We start from the raw sequence: 21,300 nt of genomic DNA, 5'->3' as shown, positions 1-21,300 counted from the left end.
CCAACTGACATTTACTCCTGAGGTGCTGACTTGTTGCACCCTCGACAACTACTGTAATTATTATTATTTGACCCTGCTGGTCATTTATGAACATTTGAACATCTTGGCCGTGTTCTGTTATAATCTCCACCCGGCACAGCCAGAAGAGGACTGGCCACCGCTCATAGCCTGGTTCCTCTCTAGGTTTCTTCCTAGGTTTTGGCCCTTCTAGGGAGTTTTTCCTAACCACCGTGCTTCTACACCTGCATTGCTTGCTGTTTGGGTTATTAGGCTGTGTTTCTGTACAGCACGTTGAGATATCAGCTGCTAAATAAATGTGATTTCATGCTGTTGCTACTCTCTGTTTATTATCTATGCGTATTCACTTTAACTCTACCTACATGTACATATTACCTCAATTACCTTGACTAACCTGTGCCCCTGCACATTGACTCAGTACTTTTCCCCCCTGTATATAGCCTTGCTGTTGTTATTTTACTGCTGCTCTTTAATTATTTGTTATTTAAATGTTTTACTTCTCTATTGTTTCTTTACAAATCATAATAGCTTGCAAGCGGAGTTTGAATAAGACATCCGATTACCACTTTGCAGTAAGAACAGTTGGTTTTATTATAGATAATAAATAACCAAGCGGAGTTTGAATAAGACATCTGATTACCACTTTGCAGTAAGAACAGTTGGTTTTATTATAGATAATAAATAACCAAGCGGAGTTTGAATAAGACATCTGATTACCACTTTGCAGTAAGAACAGTTGGTTTTATTATAGATAATAAATAACTAAATAATTGATGGATCACTAGATAAAACAAATGCATCTTTTTTTGTTTTTTAATTGTATTTTTATTAACAAATATCAACAAACAGAAGAGGAATAGTCACATGCAAACAATTTACATTGCCAGGATTCCTAAACAATGTTTTAATTGACTTTCATTTTAGTTAAAGTAGTGCCATATTGTTAAAATTCATTTATAAAGTGAAAAAAGATAGGTTTCGAATTAGACCATTTGCATTTGTGAATATGAAATGTACCTACTATTATTAGCAGTTGAATGAAATATACTACATCTTTATCAATGTCAGAATTTCAGAAATAAATCATATCAAAACCATTAAACTGTTGCAATGCGTTCGGCACCACACACTCCATCTGATTGGTCGAGTAGGCGGGCCATCTGAATCTGTGGCTGTGGTAACTAGAGACGGCCCCCCGGTTCATGGTTTCTAGCAGGCGTTGCATTGTTGTACTTGCTCCCAAATGGATTTTTCTGGTAAGGATTTCGTTGTTTGTTTTGAACATTTGTCTTAAGCAGTTGTATGTAGTTAGCTAACCAGCAACATAACGTTAGCTGGAACGGAGGTCATGAAATAGCTAGCTAGCTACGTTAACGTAGTTAGCTAACCGGTACATAATGAATCAATGTACTAGTAGCTTGCAGCTAGCCAAATCCCAAAAGCGAACTGCTGCTAGCCAGCAGGCCCAGTTAACTGTGTTGTGATCTAGTTTTCTAATTGTATTGCGCCGTGTAATGACAGCTTACCACCAATTGGTGTTTTGGTGATCTCTTAATATTCAACTTCGCTTGCGTGGTATTATGCAAGCTTGTCAATGTCTTATTCGATAGGCAGCGAAGGCCTCGTTCTCCTTAGCCTATTGAATAAATGCTTGAATCGCTTTTGCCAGATACTAGTTAGCTAAATCTTTTGTAGCAGCAGGAATGGTCTAATTAGTTATTGCTAAAGCATGTACCGTAACTATGGTGTTCACTAACGTTAGCCCGTTGGTGTTGGTTTCTCATCAACAGTTAAGCCAGCTAACGCTAGCTACCTACCTGTCATGATAACAAGCAGCTTGCTATTGAACGCTGGACCTTGTAATAAGCTATAAGTAACCACATTATCACTACTGCTTGAAACAGAGTTACAACGCCCGTGACAACGGCAGTATTTTACATTGAGCTACAATGTTGTTAGACTAAGCTTCGGACACACCGATAGCATCATTGCGCAAAATAGTACACAGCATCATCTGGATATGTATGCAACAAAAGTTCAACATTCACCTGCTGCCCTTTCTGTCAATCCGTTTTCGCATACAGTTTGTATTGTCCACACCGAATGCACTGCATGTGCAATGCAATGCTGCAAGGAAAACGCAGCGTTTTCTTGGGTATGAATGTAATGCTGGTGTACCAAAATACAATGACACTGTCGGTGTGTTGGAAGTGAGCACCGTGGCACCAACGACCTTTTCCCGAACGTCCTACTCCCGCTTCACAACGCCTGCTTCGCTATAGCTGTCAATAAGACATGCCTACGTTAACCTTGTAATGTACCTCGCAGAGTTGCCTCACGTAACTAATTATTAACATGGTTACGACTCCTTTGTGAGTACGCTCACTGTTTGCCCGGGTACACGTTCTGGCGATGGCTGGCGCATACCAATCAAACGGTAAACATTTTCTGGTCATGATTAACCATATTTGTAAAAAAAAAAAATGGTGTAAAGACAACAAAAAACGTGTCCCAGTCCTCTCTTTCAAGATGTGGCCGATTTTAAACATTTTATAATTAAGAAATTACCGAATAACCAACGATTTGTGGTTTCTTGTTAATTTGATATGCGTCGAAATCTGTTCATTCATAGACATCGAATTGAGCGAATGCTGAGCAGGTTCACTGAGTTGCAAATCAAATGGATAGGTCTAGCTCATTGATTTGTAGATCTGAAGCAGTTGCTACCTCAGATTATGAGCCCTAGCAAGTGTCACAAATTAGTTATGTAGTACCCACAGAAGGCCACAGGGAGGAGCAAGAGCTAGCTGTTTTTTGCCTTAAAAACCTGATCCCACGCTTAACCTATATTAGCCTCAACCATAGGTTTCACCTATTTTAGCCTTAACCCCTAATTTTAGGGTTAGGATTATACAATAGGTATAACCTAGAACAGTTGTAGAAAATATTTTAGAACTAATATTATGTTATTAAATACCATTATAGTACTAAATAGCATTTCGATTGTAATTTTTTTTTTTTTATCAAAACCTATGTAAGCATTTTGCTGTTTTTTGTTATTAGTTATTTTAGGATATTTATTATTGCAAAGCAGAACACTTGATAAACAAGCCACATTTGTTTTATTTTTTAAATGTGGTTTGAATTGGGTGTGACCTAGTAACCACTATTTGAAAGTCCAGAAATTGGCGTGGGGCAGGGTTGAGACTGATCTCGGGAAGTACTAAGAAAAATACCCTTTATTTCTCGGCTGCCTCACCAATGTCTTTATGCGAATTAATAACTTTGAATTGCTAAATATTTCCAATAGATGGCAGCATAAGATCACAAAGAATCAGTTATAATTTAGGCTATGAGCAGCAATATGATTGACATAAAATAGCATGCAACTAAATACTATATGTCCCATGATTTTCTAGAAGGGTCACCCATTGCTTTACAGTTAGCTACTTGTGCGAGAAGGCAGAGCGTCTCGAAGCTGATTGATGAATTTGACAATAAATGTTCTAGAACAATACATTTCTCGACCAGTGGTGACTGAATTCATGTTCAGGATTATTGATAATCGTTATTGAAATAGTAATCAAGTATCATTTCAAAACATGAGCATGAAAATAGGTAATAATAAACGTTAATCATCATCATAGTAATTCACAGTAATCTGTTAAAAGGGTGTTTTGGTCCTTGCTCTTGAGTTAGCTGTGTGGAAGGGGCAGAAACAAGTGTTTGTGAGTTGTTCTGTGAGTCATGAAAATAGGTAATAATAAACGTTAATCATCATCATAGTAATTCACAGTAATCTGTTAAAAGGGTGTTTTGGTCCTTGCTCTTGAGTTAGCTGTGTGGAAGGGACAGAAACAAGTGTTTGTGAGTTGTTCTGTGAGTCATGAAAATAGGTAATAATAAACGTTAATCATCATCATAGTAATTCACAGTAATCTGTTAAAAGGGTGTTTTGGTCCTTGCTCTTGAGTTAGCTGTGTGGAAGGGACAGAAACAAGTGTTTGTGAGTTGTTCTGTGAGTCATGAAAATAGGTAATAATAAACGTTAATCATCATCATAGTAATTCACAGTAATCTGTTAAAAGGGTGTTTTGGTCCTTGCTCTTGAGTTAGCTGTGTGGAAGGGACAGAAACAAGTGTTTGTGAGTTGTTCTGTGAGTGGGGGGGGTGTATTCAGGGAGAACTGGTCACATGAAATCTCATTAGTGGTCTTATGCTGCCATCTATTGGAATTCAGGAATTGCAAAAAAACATTTTCAAAGAGATTACATCATGCAAACCGAAGCCCCTCCCTTGCACAAGAAGGCTGAGTGGTTGCTGTCGGCAAGAGCTTGAGTTGACTACTTGCATGAGAAGGCAGAGCTGCTCGATGCCTTTTCCTCGCTTTGGCATCAAACCTGGTTGAATAAACCATGAACGCTATCAGCAATGACGTTCATTCACGGACGGTCCAGATTATCAATACATAACATACAGATTAACAATACATACAATTCTGAAAACTTGTTTTATCCATAAACAGTCTTGCATTTTAATTGATAAACTCATCATTACTGCCGGGCTATCCAGGCTGTATCACATACAGCCGTGATTGGGATTCCCATAGGGCGGCGCACAATTGGCCCAGCTTCGTCCAGATTTGGCCGTGTTAAGCCATCATTGTAAATAAGAATTTGTTCTTAACTGACTTGCCTAGTTAAAGAAAGGTAGCAGTCAATAGCCGATTGGCCCTGGGCATTTGTTTTGCATACTGTAAGGTAGGGGTTCCCAAACATTTTATAGTCCCGTACCCCTTCAAACATTCAACCTCCAGCTGCCTACCCCTTCTAGCACCAGGGTCAGCGCACTCTCAAATTTTTTTTTTTTTGTTGCCATCATTGTAAGCCTGCCACACACACTATACAATACATTTATTAAACATAATAATGAGTGTGAGGTTTTGTCACAACAAACAAACCGATTCTTCCTTTGGCCGCCTCTCCTTCCAGTTCTCTGCTGCCAATGACTGGAACGAACTACAAACATCTCTGAAACTGGAAACACTTATCTCCCTCACTAGCTTTAAGCACCAGCTATCAGAGCAGCTCACAGATTACTGCACCTGTACATAGCGTGCCTACCTGGTTAAATAAAGGTGAAATAAATAAACAACCCGGCGCGTGGGAAGTGACAAGCTCTTATAGGACCAGGGCACAAATAATAATCAATCATTTTGCTCTTTATTTAGCCATCTTACATATAAAACCTTATTTGTTCATCGAAAATTGTGAATAACTTACCACAGGTTATTGAGAAGGTTTTGCTTGAAAGGATGCACATAACTCTGCAATGTTGGGTTGTATAGAGTCTGTCTTAAATCATTTTCCACACACAGTCTATGCTTGTATTTAGTTTTCATGCTAGTGAGGGCCGAGAATCCACTCTCACATAGGTACGTGGTTGAAAGGGATAACAGTTGTTTTTGTCATCCGTTTCGGGAATGTACCTGTGTAATTGCGCACCCAACCCACTCAGGTTCTTTGCTATATCACATTTGACGTAAGCTTGAGTTCAAGAGCTCCAACTTCTTAATCATAGCCTCAATTTTGTTTCACACATTGAATATAGTTGCGGAGAGTCCCTGTAATCCTAGATTCAGATCATTCAGGTGAGAAAAAACATCACCCAGACAGGCCAGTCGTGTGAGAAACTCGTCATCATGCAAGCGTTCAGACAAGTGAAAATTATGGTCAGTGAAGAAAACTTTAAGCTCATCTCTCAATAAAAAAAAAGTCTCAATACTTTGCCCCTTGATAACCAGCGCACTTCTGTATGTTGTAAAAGCATTACATGGTCGCTGCCCATATCATTGCATAGTGCAGAAAATACACGAGAGTTCAGGGGCCTTGCTTTAACAAAGTTAACCATTTTCACTGTAGTGTCCCAAATGTCTTTCAAGCTGTCAGGCATTCCCTTGGCAGCAAGAGCCTCTCCGTGGATGCTGCAGTGTACTCAAGTGGCGTCGGGAGCAACTGCTTGCACGCGCGTTACCACTCCAATATGTCTCCCTGTCATGGCTTTTGCGCCATCAGTACAGATACCAACATGAGCAGCAGCTACGTTTGGCTACATACGGACCGTTAGTAGAATTCCCGTGAGAGAGTAACTTCTAATGTGATTGGATGTTAATTATTTGACTAGGCTACCTGTATTTGATATTGTGTTGTTATTTCGCCGAACACTAGATGGTTGAATTTTTTGGGGGGCAGTGAAACAAGGATACTCAGACAAGAAAAAAACTTCACCCAAATGTATAGCCCCGTTGGAAAATATAAATGGACTGTTTGAAAATGTGAAGATAAAATGCAAGACCGAAGATGCACCCCGCATGTCCCTATGGGCTTCAGAGGGTCGGGTAGGGTTGCAAAGGATCGGAAACTTTCCGGGTAAATTTCTGAAAATGTTCCATGGGAAGTTAAAACCTCTTAGGGATGATGTGAATTTTCGCAGCTTTTTGTTAAAAATCGCGCAACATTTCAAAGTCCTGCTACTCATGCCAGCAATATAGTATATGCATATGATAAGTATGTGTGTATAGGAAACACTCTGAAGTCTCTAAAACTGGTTAAATCGTGTCTGTGGCTATAACATAACGTGTTTAGGAGTAAAAATCCCTCGAAAAACTGTTCATCAAAAACACACAAAAAATATTAATCCGCCAGTCAATGTATTGTCTAAGGCGACAGAAAATAAATGAGGATGCCCTTTAAATGCCTACAGCTTCCACACGATGTCGCCAGTACTGGCATTTCCAGTCTGCTTTATCCTTGGTTAGATGACGTTTTGGCCCTTCCTGTTTTAGGCTCACCACAGGATGTTGTGAAATTGAAAACATGGACGATGATTTCAAGACTTGCTGCTATCGAATACAGATCGCCCCGTGATCAATTTGATAGATTATTAACGTTTATTAATACCTAAAGTTGGTTTAGAAAAGTCGTTTGAAGTGATTTGTAAAAGTTTATAGGCAACTTTTGAAATTTTAAAAAGTGACGTTGCGTCTTGTAAAATGGAATATTCCTGGATCAGACCTGGTCTTCAGAAAACGACATTTTGGCTATACAATGTGACCCAATTGTGATGTTTATGGGATATATAGGAGTACCAAGAAAGAATCTCGTCAAAGGTAATGAATGTTTTATATTTTATTTCTGCGTTTTGGGTAGCGCCGGCTACCGCAAAATCTGTTGTTTAGGTGACGGTCTGGTATTCTGGGGGGTGCATGCTATCAGATAATAGCTTCTCATGCTTTCGCCGAAAAGCATTTTACAAATCTGACTTGGTGGCTAGATTCACGAGTGTAGCTTTAATTCAGTACCTTGCATGTGTGTTTTAATGAAAGTTTGAGTTTTATCAAAAACTATAGGTGGCGCTCTGAAATTTCCGCTGATTTGGTTCCGCCAGCGGAAAAAGGCTGTTTCACATCTGGCCGTGATTGGTAGTCCCATAGTGCAGCGCACAATTGGCCCAGCATCGTCCGGGCCATCATTGTAAATAAGAATTTGTTCTTAACTGACTTGCCTAGTTAAATAAAGGTTACACACACACCACACGGAGTTATTTTGTTGGCATTTATTGATGTCCCCATTCCCCATTATTTCACTTACTTGCTGTGCTGTTTCGTTGTTCATTTGTTCAGTCGTTTCATTCTCAACCAGTATTTATATGGAACGCCGTTTGGGTCTTTGCATGTCAATAAAGATACACATCAAATAACACCATTTGACGTGTCAAATAAGCTGGTTGGCCAAACAGGACCTGAGTATGACTGCACGTCACATAATAATTTAACGTATTTATACATTTCTTACATAGTTATTACATATTGATTATCACTCATATTTCATGTGTCACATTGATTCATCGATACATATGCTATGATGCTGGTAAAGTTGTCTCGAGCACCTACACTGATGGTCTTAAAAAAAGCTAGCTAGCTCATGGATGCAAACAATGTTCTTCCCCAAAAACATAGAAAAACAACAATCTGTTTCAATAGCTATATCGCTATTGTGTCTTATTAACAATGGTGGTCGGACCCATATATGGGAAGCTAACAGTGGACTTTGCGGTTAGCCTTCAAAATAAAAGTATGGCATAATTTTACTATTTGTTTTCATTTGCATCACTGTCAATGACATACGTTTATTTTGAAGGCAAACCGCAAATTCCACTATTGTGCCTAATCCTTATTGTGGCTAGCTTCACAACACAACCCGGTCCGGTCGAGCCTCATTAGACAGATGAAGCTTGCTGGCTGCTTATAACGTTAGCTTTGGGCAACAGGGTTAAGTAGCCGGTTAGATTTTCTGGTGCATGTGTTGCGCATCTCGGAATGGTGAGTACAATCAGTGTGGTCTTGGGGGGTGGCCATTGTGTGTGTCTGTGTGTGACTGGGCCATTGTGGGCTTGCGGGAGGCCATTGCCTAGTCTTGTGGGTGTCCTTGGACATGCACCTGCATTATGAATGCATGTCTATTATTTTTTCTATCGTCGCTATGGTTACGCCCAATATAATCTATGCCCTGGAGTATGTGCCAAGAAGGGGAGGAGAAACCAAGTAAAGATGGTCATAGACAGACTAGAAACAATAGTGGCAGAATACTAAAAGATGTGGATCATTTACATAAAGAGGAGTGACTATGTATGTTGTGTCAAACTTGTACTGTATATAAAGTGATCTTTGAGTTTGGGACTGGCATGGACCAGCTCGGCTTGTTACTTTGTAATAAAGTCTATATTGAATTCACAAGCTCCGGTATTTTTAAGAAGTATTTCCACGACACACCCCTCAACCAGTATTCTACAAGAGTACAGACACAAGTGACAACAGACACACTGGTCTCTACAATGCAGATGAGCTGAAAACAGTCATCAATGACCTTGGACCACAGAAGGTATTTGCAATGGTGACCGGCAATGCTGCGAACATGAAGGCTGCTTGGTCTAAAGTGAAGGAGTCCTACCCTCACGTCACACCCAATGGCTATGCTGCTCATGCATTGAATCTGCTCCTCAAGGACATCATGGCACTGAAAACAATGGATGCACTCTACAAGAGAGCCAAGGAAATGGTTAGGTACAGTGGGGCAAAAAAAGTATTTAGTCAGCCACCAATTGTGCAAGTTCTCCCACTTAAAAAGATGAGAGGCCTGTCATTTTCATCATAGGTGCACTTCAACTATGACAGACAAAATGAGAAAAACAATCCAGAAAATGACATTGTAGGATTTTTAATGAATTTATTTTCAAATTATGGTGGAAAATAAACTTTTACTTATCTCAATACTTTGTTATATACCCTTTGTTGGCAATGACAGAGGTCAATCGTTTTCTGTAAGTCTTCACAAGTTTTTCACACACTGTTGCTGGTATTTTGGCCCATTCCTCCATGCAGATCTCCTCTAGAGCAGTGATGTTTTGGGGCTGTTGCTGGGCAACACAGACTTTCAACTTCCTCCAAAGATTTTCTATGGGGTTGAGATCTCGAGACTGACTAGGCCACTCCAGGACCTTGAAATGCTTCTTACGAAGCCACTCCTTTGTTGCCCGGGCGGTGTGTTTGGGATCATTGTCATGCTGAAAGACCCAGCCACGTTTCATCTTCAATGCCCTTGCTGATGGAAGGAGGTTTTCACTCAAAATCTCACGATACATGGCCCCATTCATTCTTTCCTTTACACGGATCAGTCGTCCTGGTCCCTTTGCAGAAAAACTGCCCCAAAGCATGATGTTTTCACCCCCATGCTTCACAGTAGGTATAGTGTTCTTTGGATGCAACTCAGCATTCTTTGTCCTCCAAACACGACGAGTTGAGTTTTTACTAAAAAGTTATATTTTGTTTTATCTGACCATATGACATTCTCCCAATTTTCTTCTGCATCATCCAAATGCTCTCTAGCAAACTTCAGACGGGCCTGGTCATGTACTGGCTTAAGCAGGGGGACACGTCTGGCAATGAAGGATTTGAGTCCCTGGCGGCGTAGGGTGTTGCTGATGGTAGGCTTTGTTACCTTGGTCCCAGCTCTCTGCAGGTCATTCACTAGGTCCCCCCGTGTGGTTCTGGGATTTTTGCTCACTGTTCTTGTGATCATTTTGACCCCACTGGGTGAGATCTTGCGTGGAGCCCCAGATCGAGGGAGATTAAGTGGTCTTGTATGTCTTCCATTTCCTAATAATTGCTCCCACAGTTGATTTCTTCAAACCAAGCTGCTTACCTATTGTAGATTCAGTCTTCCCAGCCTGGTGTAGGTCTACAATTTTCTTTCTGGTGTCCTTTGATAGCTCTTTGGTCTTGGCCATAGTGGAGTTTGGAGTGTGACTGTTTGAGGTTGTGGACAGGTGTCTTTTATACTGATAACAAGTTCAAACCGGTGCCATTAATACAGGTAACGAGTGGAGGACAGAGGAGCCTCTTAAAGAAGAAGTTACAGGTCTGTGAGAGCCAGAAATCTTGCTTGTTTGTAGGTGACCAAATACTTATTTTCCACCATAATTTGCAAATAAATTCATAAAAAATCCTACAATGTGATTTTCTGGATTTGTTTCTTCTCATTTTGTCTGTCATAGTTGAAGTGTACCTATGATAAATTACAGTCATCTTTTTAAGTGGGAGAACTTGCACAATTGGTGGCTGACTAAATACTTTTTTGCCCCACTGTATGTCATCAAGTTATAGCAGCAATCTACCTCACCAAGAAAAGTGAGAAGAATAAAAGCAACACATTGAAGCTGCCCAGCAACACCCTTTGGGGTGGTGTTGTCATCATGTTTGACAGTCTCCTGGAGGGGAAGGAGTCTCCAAGAAATGGCCATATCACAGTCTGCCGATATGTACAGCCCCATCAAGAGGATCCGCCTGGACGATGTATTTTGGGAGAGAGTGGTAAGCAGCCTGAAACTCCTGAAACCTATAGCAGTAGCCATTGCACGGCTTGAGGTAGACAATGCCATCCTCTCTGATGTTCAGACTCTGCTTGCAGATGTAAGAGAAGAAATCCGTACTGCCCTGTCCACTTCACTGTGGCTCCAAGCAGAGGAAACTGCAGTTCTGAAAAACATCAAAAAGTGTGACGATTTCTGCCTGAAGCCCATACACGCCGCAGTGTACATGTTGGAACCCAAGTATGCTGGTAAGAGCATCCTGTCTGGTGCAGAGATCAACAAGGACTATGGTGTCATCACTACTGTGTCTCGTCACCTTGGCCTGGATGAGGGCAAGGTTCTTGGCAGTCTGGCAAAGTACACTTCCATGCAAGGGCTTTGGGATGGAGATGCAATATGGCAGTCATGCCAACATATCTCATCAGCCATCTGGTGGAAGAGACTTTGTGAATCTGAGGCTCTTTCCCCTGTTGCCTCCATCATTCTCCAAATCCCACCAACATCAGCCGCCTCAGAGCGCAACTGGTCCTTGTTTGAGAACACTCATACCAAAGCATGCAACAGGCAGACCAATACAAGGGTTGAAAGATTGGTGGCCATCCGGGCAAATTTGAGGCTTTTTGAGCCTGACAACCAGCCATCCTCAACAAGGTTGGAAGGTGGCAGTGAAGATGAGGTGAGTCTGATGTTCAAGAGGTGGACATTGAGGAGGTTCAGGGAGAAGACATTGAAGCCTGAGAGGAAGACAACCAAGACTTTAGTTTGTAGACTATCATTTTATTGATCTATGTTGAAAACATTTTTGGGAGATGCGATGGATAATTCAATATTCCCTTTTGTTGTTCAGTGAAATCATCCCATGTGAAGAGTCAACTCATTGAATTAAAGTTCAATTCGTTACAAAAAAAAAATATTATTGGAAGGATTTAATAATTTGGATTTATGTCTACTTATGATAAGGTAAAAGGTTTCTGTTTCTGTCTGCATATGATATGGTAAATATATCCAATGCAAAAAACATCTACATTTAAATGATAGTAATTTGCGTATATTTCCATGAATTCCAATATATTTTTGTTAATTCCCACGGAAAGTTTCCACCTCTGAATATTCCCCAAAATGTGCAAGCGGGTGCAGGTATGTCGCCTAATATTTGTTTTATGTACTTCCGGCACCGACCGAGATGGCCGCCTCGCTTCGCGTTCCTAGGAAACTATGCAGTATTGAGTTTTTTTGACTTGTTATTTCTTACATTGGTACCCCAGGTAATCTTAGGTTTCATTACATGCAGTCGGGAAGAATATAAAAGCAACGTCAACTCACCGTCATTGCGACCAGGAATATGACTTTTGCGAAACGGATCCTGTGTTCTGCCTTCCACCCAGGACAAAGGAATGGATCCCAGCCGGTGACCCAAAGCAACGACGTCGTAAAAGAGGCAAACAAAGCGGTCTTCTGGTCAGGCTCCGGAGACGGGCACATCGCGCACTACTCCCTAGCATACTACTCGCTAATGTCCAGTCTCTTGACAACAAGGTTGATGAAATCCGAGCAAGGGTGGCATTCCAGAGAGACATCAGAGACTGTAACGTTCTTTGCTTCACGGAAACATGGCTCACTTGAGAGACGCTAACGGAATCGGTGCAGCCAGCTGTGTTTTTATTCCCGCATCATGCAGACAGAAACAACCATCTTTCTGGTAAGAAGAGGGGCGGGGGGGGGGGTATGCTTTATGATTAACGAGACGACGTGTGATCATAACAACATACAGGAACTCAAGTCCTTCTGTTCACCTGACTTAGAATTCCTCACAATCAAATGTCGTCCGCATTATCTACCAAGGGAATTCTCTTCGATTCTAATCACAGCCGTATATATTCCCCCCAAGCAGACACATCGATGGCTCTGAACAAACTTTATTTGACTCTTTGCAAACCACAGATCCTGAGGCTGCATTCATTGTAGCTGGGGATTTTAACAAGGCTAATCTGAAAACAAGACTCCCTAAATTGTATCAGCATATCGATTGCGCAACCAGGGCTGGTAAAACCCTGGATCATTGCTAATTTAACTTCCGCAACGCATATAAGGCCCAACCCCACCCTCCTTTTGGAAAAGCTGACCACGACTCCATTTTGTTGCTCCCTGCCTATAGACAGAAACTAAAACAAGAAGCTCCCGTGCTCAGGTCTGTTCAACGCTGGTCCGACCAATCTGATTCCACGCTTCAAGACTGCTTTGATCACGTGGATTGGGATATGTTCCGCATTGCTTCCAACAACACATTGGCGAATACGCTGATTGGTGAGCGAGTTCATTAGAAAGTGCATTGATGATGTCGTTCCCATAGCAACAATTAAAATATTCCCAAACCAGAAACCGTGGATTGATGGCAGCATTCGCGTGAAACTGAAAGCGCAAAACACTGCTTTTAATCAGGGCAAGATGACCGGAAACGTGACCGAATACAAACAGTGTAGCTATTCCCTCCGCAAGGCAATCAAACAAGCTAAGCATCAGTATAGAGACAAAGTAGAGTCACAATTCAACGGCTCAGACACGAGGTATGTGGCAGGGTCTACAGTCAATCATGGATTACAAAAAGAAAACCAGCCAAGGTCACGGACCAGGATGTCTTGCTCCCAGACAGACTAAATAACTTTTTTTGCACGCTTTGAGGACAATACAGTGCCACTGACACGGCCCGCAATCAAAACCTGCGGATTCTCCTTCACTGCAGCTGTCGTGAGTAAAACATTTCAACGTGTTAACCCTCGCAAGGCTGCAGGCCCAGACGGCATCCCCAGCCGCGTCCTCAGAGCATGCGCAGACCAGCTGGCTGGTGTGTTTACAGACATATTCAATCAATCCTTATCTCAGTCTGCTGTTCCCACATGCTTCAAGAGGGCCACCATTGTCCCTGTTCCCAAGAAAGCTAAGGTAACTGAGCTAAACGACTACCGCCCTGTAGCACTCACTTCCGTCATCATGAAGTGCTTTGAGAGACTAGTCAAGGACCATATCACCTCCACCCTACCTGACACCCTAGACCCGCTCCAATTTGCTTACCGCCCAAATAGGTCCACAGACGACGCAATCGCAACCACACTGCCCTAACCCATCTGGACAAGAGGAATACCTACTGTCGGGCAAAAAAGTATTTAGTCAGCCACCAATTGTGCAAGTTCTCCCACTTAAAAAGATGAGTGGCCTGTAATTTTCATCATAGGTACACTTCAACTATGACAGACAAAATGAGAAAAGAAAATGACATTGTAGGATTTTTTTATGAATTTATTTGCAAATGATGGTGGAAAATAAGTATTTGGTCACCTACAAACAAGTAAGACCTGTAACTTCTTTAAGAGGCTCCTCTGTCCTCCACTCGTTACCTGTATTAATGGCACCTGTTTGACATTGTTATCAGTATAAAAGACACCTGTCCACAACCTCAAACAGTCACACTCCAAACTCCACTATGGCCAAGACCAAAGAGCTGTCAATGGACACCAGAAACAAAATTGTAGACCTGCACCAGGCTGGGAAGACTGAATCTGCAATAGGTAAGCAGCTTGGTTTGAAGAAATCAACTGTGGGAGCAATTATTAGGAAATGGAAGACATACAAGACCACTTAATCTCCCTCGATCTGGGGCTCCACGCAAGATCTCACCCCGTGGGGTCAAAATGATCACAAGAACGGTGAGCAAAAATCCCAGAACCACACTGGGGGACCTAGTGAATGACCTGCAGAGAGCTGGGACCAAAGTAACAAAGCCTACCATCAGTAACACACTACGCCGCCAGGGACTCAAATCCTGCAGTGCCAGACGTGTCCCCCTGCTTATTAAGCCAGTACATGTCTAGGCCCATCTGAAGTTTGCTAGAGAGCATTTGGATGATCCAGAAGAAGATTGGGAGAATGTCACATGGTCAGATGAAACCAAAATATAACTTTTTGGTAAAAACTCGTCGTGTTTGGAGGACAAAGAATGCTGAGTTGCATCCAAAGAACACCATACCTACTGTGAAGCATGAGGGTGGAAACATCATGCTTTGGGGCTGTTTTTCTGCAAAGGGACCAGGACGACTGATCCGTGTATAGGAAAGAATGAATGGGGCCATGTATTGTGAGATTTTGAGTGAAAACCTCCTTCCATCAGCAAGGGCATTGAAGATGAAACGTGGCTGGGTCTTTCAGTTTGACAATGATCCCAAACACACCTCCCGGGCAACGAAGGAGTGGCTTCGTAAGAAGACCTGAACCCAATGGAAATTATTTGGAGGGAGCTGAAAGTCCGTATTACCCAGTGACAGCCCCGAAACCTGAAGGATCTGGAGAAGGTCTGTATGGAGGAGTGGGCCAAAATCCCTGCTGCAGTGTGTGCAAACCTGGTCAAGAACTACAGGAAACATATGATCTCTGTAATTGCAAACAAAGGTTTCTGTACCAAATATTAAGTTCTGCCTTTCTGATGTATCAAATACTTATGTCATGCAATAAAATGCAAATGAATTACTTAAAAATCATACAATGTGATTTTCTGGATTTTTGTTTTCGATTCCGTCTCTCACAGTTGAAGTGTACCTATGATAAAAATTACAGACCTCTACATGCTTTGTAAGTAGGAAAACCTGCATAATCGGCAGTGTATCAAATACTTGTTCTCCCCAATGCATGTACTGTACCCTATCATCTACTGCATCTTTATGTAATACATGTATCACTAGCCACTTTAAACTATGCCACTTTGTTTACATACCCTACATTACTCATCTCATATGTATATACTGTACTCTATACCATCTACTGCATCTTGCCTATGCCGTTCTGTACCATCACTCATTCATATATCTTTATGTACATATTCTTTATCCCTTTACACGTGTGTGTGTGTGTGTGTGTATACAAGGTAGTCATTTTGGAATTGTTAGGTTAGATTACTCGTTGGTTATTACTGCATTGTCAGAACTAGAAGCACAAGCATTTCGCTACACTCGAATCAACATCTGCTAACCATGTGTATGTGACAAATAAATTTGATTTGATTTGTTACTTTTAACTCTCCAATGAACTTATCCTCTGCGGCAGAGGAAACTCTGGTTCTTCCTTTCCTGTGGCGGTCCTCATGAGTCAGTTTCATCATAGCGCTTGATGGTTTTTGCGACTGCACTTGAAGAAACTTTCAAAGTTGTTGACATTTTCCGTATTGACTGACCATGTCTTAAAGTAATGAAGGACTGTTGTTTCTTTTTGCTTATTTGAGCAGTTCTTGCCATAATATGGATTTAGCCCTACTTGGTAAAATACCATCTTCTGTCCTTGTCACAACACAACTGATGGGCACAAATGCAATAAGAAGGAAAGCAATTCCACAAAATAACTTTTAAGAAGGCACACCTGTTAATTGTAATGCATTCCAGGGTGCAAAGCTGTCGTCAAGGCAAAGGGTGGCTACTTTTAAGAATCTCAAATATAACGTACATTTTGATTTGTTTAACATGTCTTCATTATTATTCTACAATGTAGAATAGTAAAGATAAAGAAAAACCTTTTGAGTAGGTGTTCTAAAACTGTTGACTGGTGCTGAAGATTGACACTTGTGTTCTTTCCATTGAAAAACATGTTTTGCATGACATTTCATGGATTTACATGTAATTGATCACATACGCCCAATTGAGACAAATATTGTATCTTTAGAGGTAAAGTTATCTTTTGGTTCTACAGCATAAACGGTTCCAGTCTTCCCCACGCCAGTCCAACTAAGAGGGGTGGATGGCACATCAACACCCCCCATCAGAGCTTCCCCAGTGGACAGCAGTCCCAGATGGGGACCCTGACTCAGATTCCGACCAGGACTCTGGAGTTGGAGAGGATGCTGGTGTTCACTGGCAGGAGGGAGTTGGAGAGCGGGATTTCAACATCTTTGTTGCCTTTCGGGGAAACATGGATGACGAGGACTTCCAAGAGAAACTTGACAACATACTTAACAGGATGCCTAGTATGCTTGAATTGGGTTAGTAATGGTTGGTGATGTGGTGCACCGTTCTAACTGGCTAAACACTTAACAGGATGCCTAGTATGCTTGAATTGGGTTAGTAATGGTTGGTGATGTGGTGCACCGTTCTAACTGGCTAAACACTTTCGAATGTATTATGAAAGTCAAATGTTGAAAGTCATGATTTCAAAGCTCTGTATTATTTATATACTGATAAGAACAGTGATATTGAGGTATTGTACTCCTACCACTCCCCCCTCATCACCCAACTCTCCTCTTTCTTCATGTCTACCTATCCCTCTCCAGACTCAGAGAGACTGCAGCTCCAGCATGTGGAGCCATGGAACAGTGTGCGAGTCACCTTTAACATTCCTCGGGACGCGGCAGAGCGCCTCAGGCTGCTGGCCCAGAACAACCAGCAGCAGCTCCGAGACCTGGGCATCCTCTCTGTACAGATAGAGGGTATGTACAGTACCAAAATAGCAGCTGCCATGGGTATGGTCAGGCCCAAAATCTCTTGTTTATTTTATAGTAAGCATCCTGAAAAGTACTTAGATTGTTGTTGTTGTTGTTGTTGTTGTTAATATTTTTATTACATTTTTTCGTCCAGGTGAAGGAGCCATAAACGTGGCCATTGGGCAGAATAGAGGTCAGGAGGTCAGGGTAAATGGACCAATCGGTGCGTCCGGTCAGATGAGGATGGATTTGGGATTCCCAGGACAAGCAGGCCCAGGTGATTTGGGGCAGTACAGTAACAAGTTGAACTCTATGCATTGATTGATCGACTTTTAGTTGTTAATATAAACCAACTCCCATACCAATCTCTTGTAGGAGGCATGAGAATGAGCAACCCGTCGATGGTACCCCCTTGCCCCAGTATGTCTGGACAGGCCATGGTTCCCGGCAGCAGTGGACAGATGCACCCCAGAGCCGCCAGACCCCCCTCACAGACTGGTGAGGTCATATGCATGCTTAATAAGCAACCAGTTAACTCATTTACACATCCAAAATATGTGCAACTTGTTCAAAGGTATTGACCATATACGTTTTTACCCTCCCTTCAGATGCGATGGGCCCAATGATGTCGTTGCAGCAGCAGCTTCAGCATCCTCAGGCTGGCCCCTACGGCCAAGGACCCATACCCCCCCAGGCAGCTCACCACATGCAGGTACACAATCACTAATGGAGCTCAACAATAACCATGCATTATAATCACTATCAATACTACCAATTAATGCAAGGATTAAATGTATCAGGAGTTGACTCTATTTATAAAGGCTGTATTTTGACCACAGACCATGCAGGTGGGGAGGCAGCTCAACCCGGCTGCCCTCCATCAGCTGCAGCAACAGCAGCAGCAGGCCCAGCAACAAGCCCAGCTCTCCCAGCTTGGTGGCCCCCGTCCCCCCTTCAACTCCTCTGGCCAGATGCCTGTACCCTCCGGCTGGAACCAGCTCCCCTCAGGGGTCCTCCAGCCGCCGCCAGCCCAGGGAGGACCCATGGGCTCAGCTTGGAGGAAGGCCCCTCCCCAAGCTCAGATTACTCAACGTCCCCCCTCCCTGGCTATGGTCCAGACCCCCAGCCACCCTCCACCTCCGTACCCATTTGGTAGCCAGCAGGCTGGCCAGGTGTTTAATGCAATGGTGCAGGGGCAGCTCCAGCAGCAGCCAGGGGCTGGTCAGTTTGCAGCTCCCCAGCCTAAAGGTCCCCAGGGTGGGCCTGGAGGGGTGGCAGGACCCCTTAGACCTCCACCACCTCTGCCTCCTTCAGCAGGGCCTCAAGGAAACCTCACAGCCAAGTCTCCTGGTTCTTCACCTTCCCTCTTCCAGCAGGGTTCTCCAGGGACTCCTCCCATGATGGGGCAGGGTCAGGCCCAGCTGGGACCGAGACCTATGACCCCACAGGGTTTCTCTCAAGGGGTAGGCTCACCGGGCAGGGCGATACTGGGACAGCAGGGTAACCTGCCTCAAGGGTTCGTGGTAATGCCCCAAAATGGGCAGGCTGGACCTCCGGTTCATCAAGGAGGAATGGGAGGTAAGAAATTGAACTACAAATGATGACTACAAATGATGCATTCACTTTCACAGTGTAGGTTTGTTCCATGGTCACAAATGATCTCCTGAAGCATTGCCTTATTAGTTAGAATTACTTATTAGTTAGTAACACAATTCATGCTGAAATCAAAGTAATATTCAGACAGTTCGTGTATCCAGACATACTATAATGACCTTTTATGCTGGGCTAATGACATTCCCAACGGTGGTGTTTGATCATAGGCATGCCCAATCGCCTGCCCATGGGGTTTCCTAACGTCCCAGGGAACCAGAACTTTGTCGAGGGTCAGGTGACTAGCACCCCAGGAACCCCTGGGGGAGGAGCCAATCCCCAGCTCCAGAGCAGCCAGGTTATGGCACACACAGGTACAAGACAAAGAATAGATCAGCACAGTTAAAATTCTACTTTGTTTTTGAAAGAAAAGCAAATTTCTTGTCCATTTTTAAAATAACATCAAATTGATCAGAAATGCAGTGTAGACATTGTTCATTTTGTAAATTACTATTGTAGCTGGAAATGGCAAGTTTGTTATGGGATATCTACATAGGCATACAGAGGCCCATTATCAGCAACCATCACTCCTGTGTTCCAATGGCACGTTGTGTTAGCTAATCCAAGTTTATAATTTTAAAAGTCTAATTGATCATTAGAAAACCATTTTGCAAGAATGTTAACACAGCTGAACATTTTTGTTCTCATTAAAGAAGCAAATAAACTGTCCTTTAACTTCTTGCGTCGAGCAATCCCGTATCCGGGAGCGTAATCATAGCCTCAAGCTCATTACCATAACGCAACGCAACGTTAACTATTCATGAAAATCGCAAATGAAATTGGACATTGGAACACAGCGCCTTCAAAATCTGGGGCATTTCCTGTTTGAAATTTCATATTGGTTTCGCCTGTAGCATCAGTTCTGTGGCACTCACAGATAATATCTTTACAGTTTTGGAAACGTCAGTGTTTTCTTTCCAAAGCTGTCAATTATATGCATAGTCGAGCATCTTTTCGTGACAAAATATCTTGTTTGAAACGGGAACGTTTTTTTTATCCAAAAATTAAAAGAGCGCCCCCTATATCGAAGAAGTTAAACTAGTTGAGTATCTGGAGCATCAACATTTGTGAGTTAGATTACAGGCAAAAAAAAGGCCAGGAACAAAGACCTTTCTCATTAAACTCGTCAGTCTATTCTCATTCTGAGAAATTAAGGCTAATCCATGCGAGAAACTGAAGATCTTGTACAACGCTGTGTACTACTCCCTTCACAGAACAGCGCAAACTGGCTTTAACCAGAATAGAAAGAGTGGGAGGCCCCGGTGCACAACTGAGCAAGAGGACATTAGTGTGTAGTTTGAGAAACAAGACGCCTCACAAGTCCTCAACTGGCAGTTTCATTAAATGTACCCGCAAAACACCAGTCTCAACGTCAACAGTGAAGAGGTGACTCCGAGATACTGACCTTCTCGGCAGAGTTGCAAAGAAAAAGCCATATCTCATAGTCAGTCTGGCCAATAAAAAGAACAGACACTGGACAGAGGAAGATTGGGAAAAAGTGTTATGGACAGACAAATCTAAGTTTGAGGATCACAAAGAAGAACATTCGTGAGACACAGAAAAAGTTTAAAGATGCTGGAGGAGTGTTTGACGCCATCAAGCATGGTGGAGGCAATGTGATGGTCTGGGGAGCTTTGCTGGTGGTAAAGTGGGAGATTTTTACAGGGTAAAGGGATCTTGAAGAAGGAAGGCTATCACTCCATTTTTCAACGCCATGCCCATACCCTGTGGACGGAGCTTAATTGTTTTTTTTTTTTTCCTACAACAGGACATTGACCCAAAGCACAGCTCCAAACTATTTTTATTTTATTTATTTATTTGTGAGCACGTTCTCATTTGCAGCAACGACCTGAGGAATAGTTACAGGGGAGAGGAGGGGGATGAATGAGCCAATTGTAAACTGGGGATTATTAGGTGACCGTGATGGTTTGAGGGCCAGATTGGGAATTTAGCCAGGACACCGTGGTTAACACCCCTACTCTTACGATAAGTGCCATGGGATCTTTAATGACCTCAGAGAGTCAGGACACCTGTTTAACGTCCCATCTGAAAGACGGCACCCTACACAGGGCAGGGCATTGGGATATTTTTTTAGACCAGAGGAAAGAGTGCCTCCTACTGGCCCTCCAACACCACTTCCAGCAGCATCTGGTCTCCCATCCAGGAACTGACCAGGACCAATTTGATTGATGAACTATTTAGGGAAGAAGCAGTCGGCTGGTATTCTGTCTATATAATGGAGTGTCCAGCAC

At 42.6% G+C, this 21,300-nt stretch overlaps 1 protein-coding gene across 5 annotated transcripts in view; it reads left to right on the top strand.

The window, feature by feature from the left end:
• The first annotated feature begins 1,142 nt into the window (after positions 1-1,142).
• LOC109879268 (nuclear receptor coactivator 6) overlaps positions 1,143-21,300 on the top strand; it is a 40,575-nt gene continuing 20,417 nt past the window's right edge. For 3 of the 5 annotated variants that reach the window (XR_002253507.2, XM_020471442.2, XM_020471441.2), the window contains exons 1-8: positions 1,143-1,274; positions 16,672-16,960; positions 17,249-17,404; positions 17,553-17,675; positions 17,774-17,896; positions 18,007-18,110; positions 18,238-18,976; positions 19,219-19,362. Coding sequence is in view for 4 of the 5 variants with exons in the window: in XM_020471442.2 (XP_020327031.1) it covers positions 16,720-16,960; positions 17,249-17,404; positions 17,553-17,675; positions 17,774-17,896; positions 18,007-18,110; positions 18,238-18,976; positions 19,219-19,362 (1,630 nt within the window). In the remaining variant the exon portion in view is untranslated. Of the gene's footprint in view, positions 1,275-16,671; positions 16,961-17,012; positions 17,039-17,248; positions 17,405-17,552; positions 17,676-17,773; positions 17,897-18,006; positions 18,111-18,237; positions 18,977-19,218; positions 19,363-21,300 lie in introns of those variants that run through there. The other 2 variants (XM_020471443.2, XM_031806656.1) reach the window with 2 other exon arrangements.

This window comes from Oncorhynchus kisutch, linkage group LG27, assembly GCF_002021735.2.
Source record: "Oncorhynchus kisutch isolate 150728-3 linkage group LG27, Okis_V2, whole genome shotgun sequence".
Taxonomy (NCBI): Eukaryota; Metazoa; Chordata; class Actinopteri; order Salmoniformes; family Salmonidae; genus Oncorhynchus; species Oncorhynchus kisutch.
Note: the sequence above shows the minus strand (reverse complement) of the source record. Positions and strands in the feature narration are given on the sequence as shown.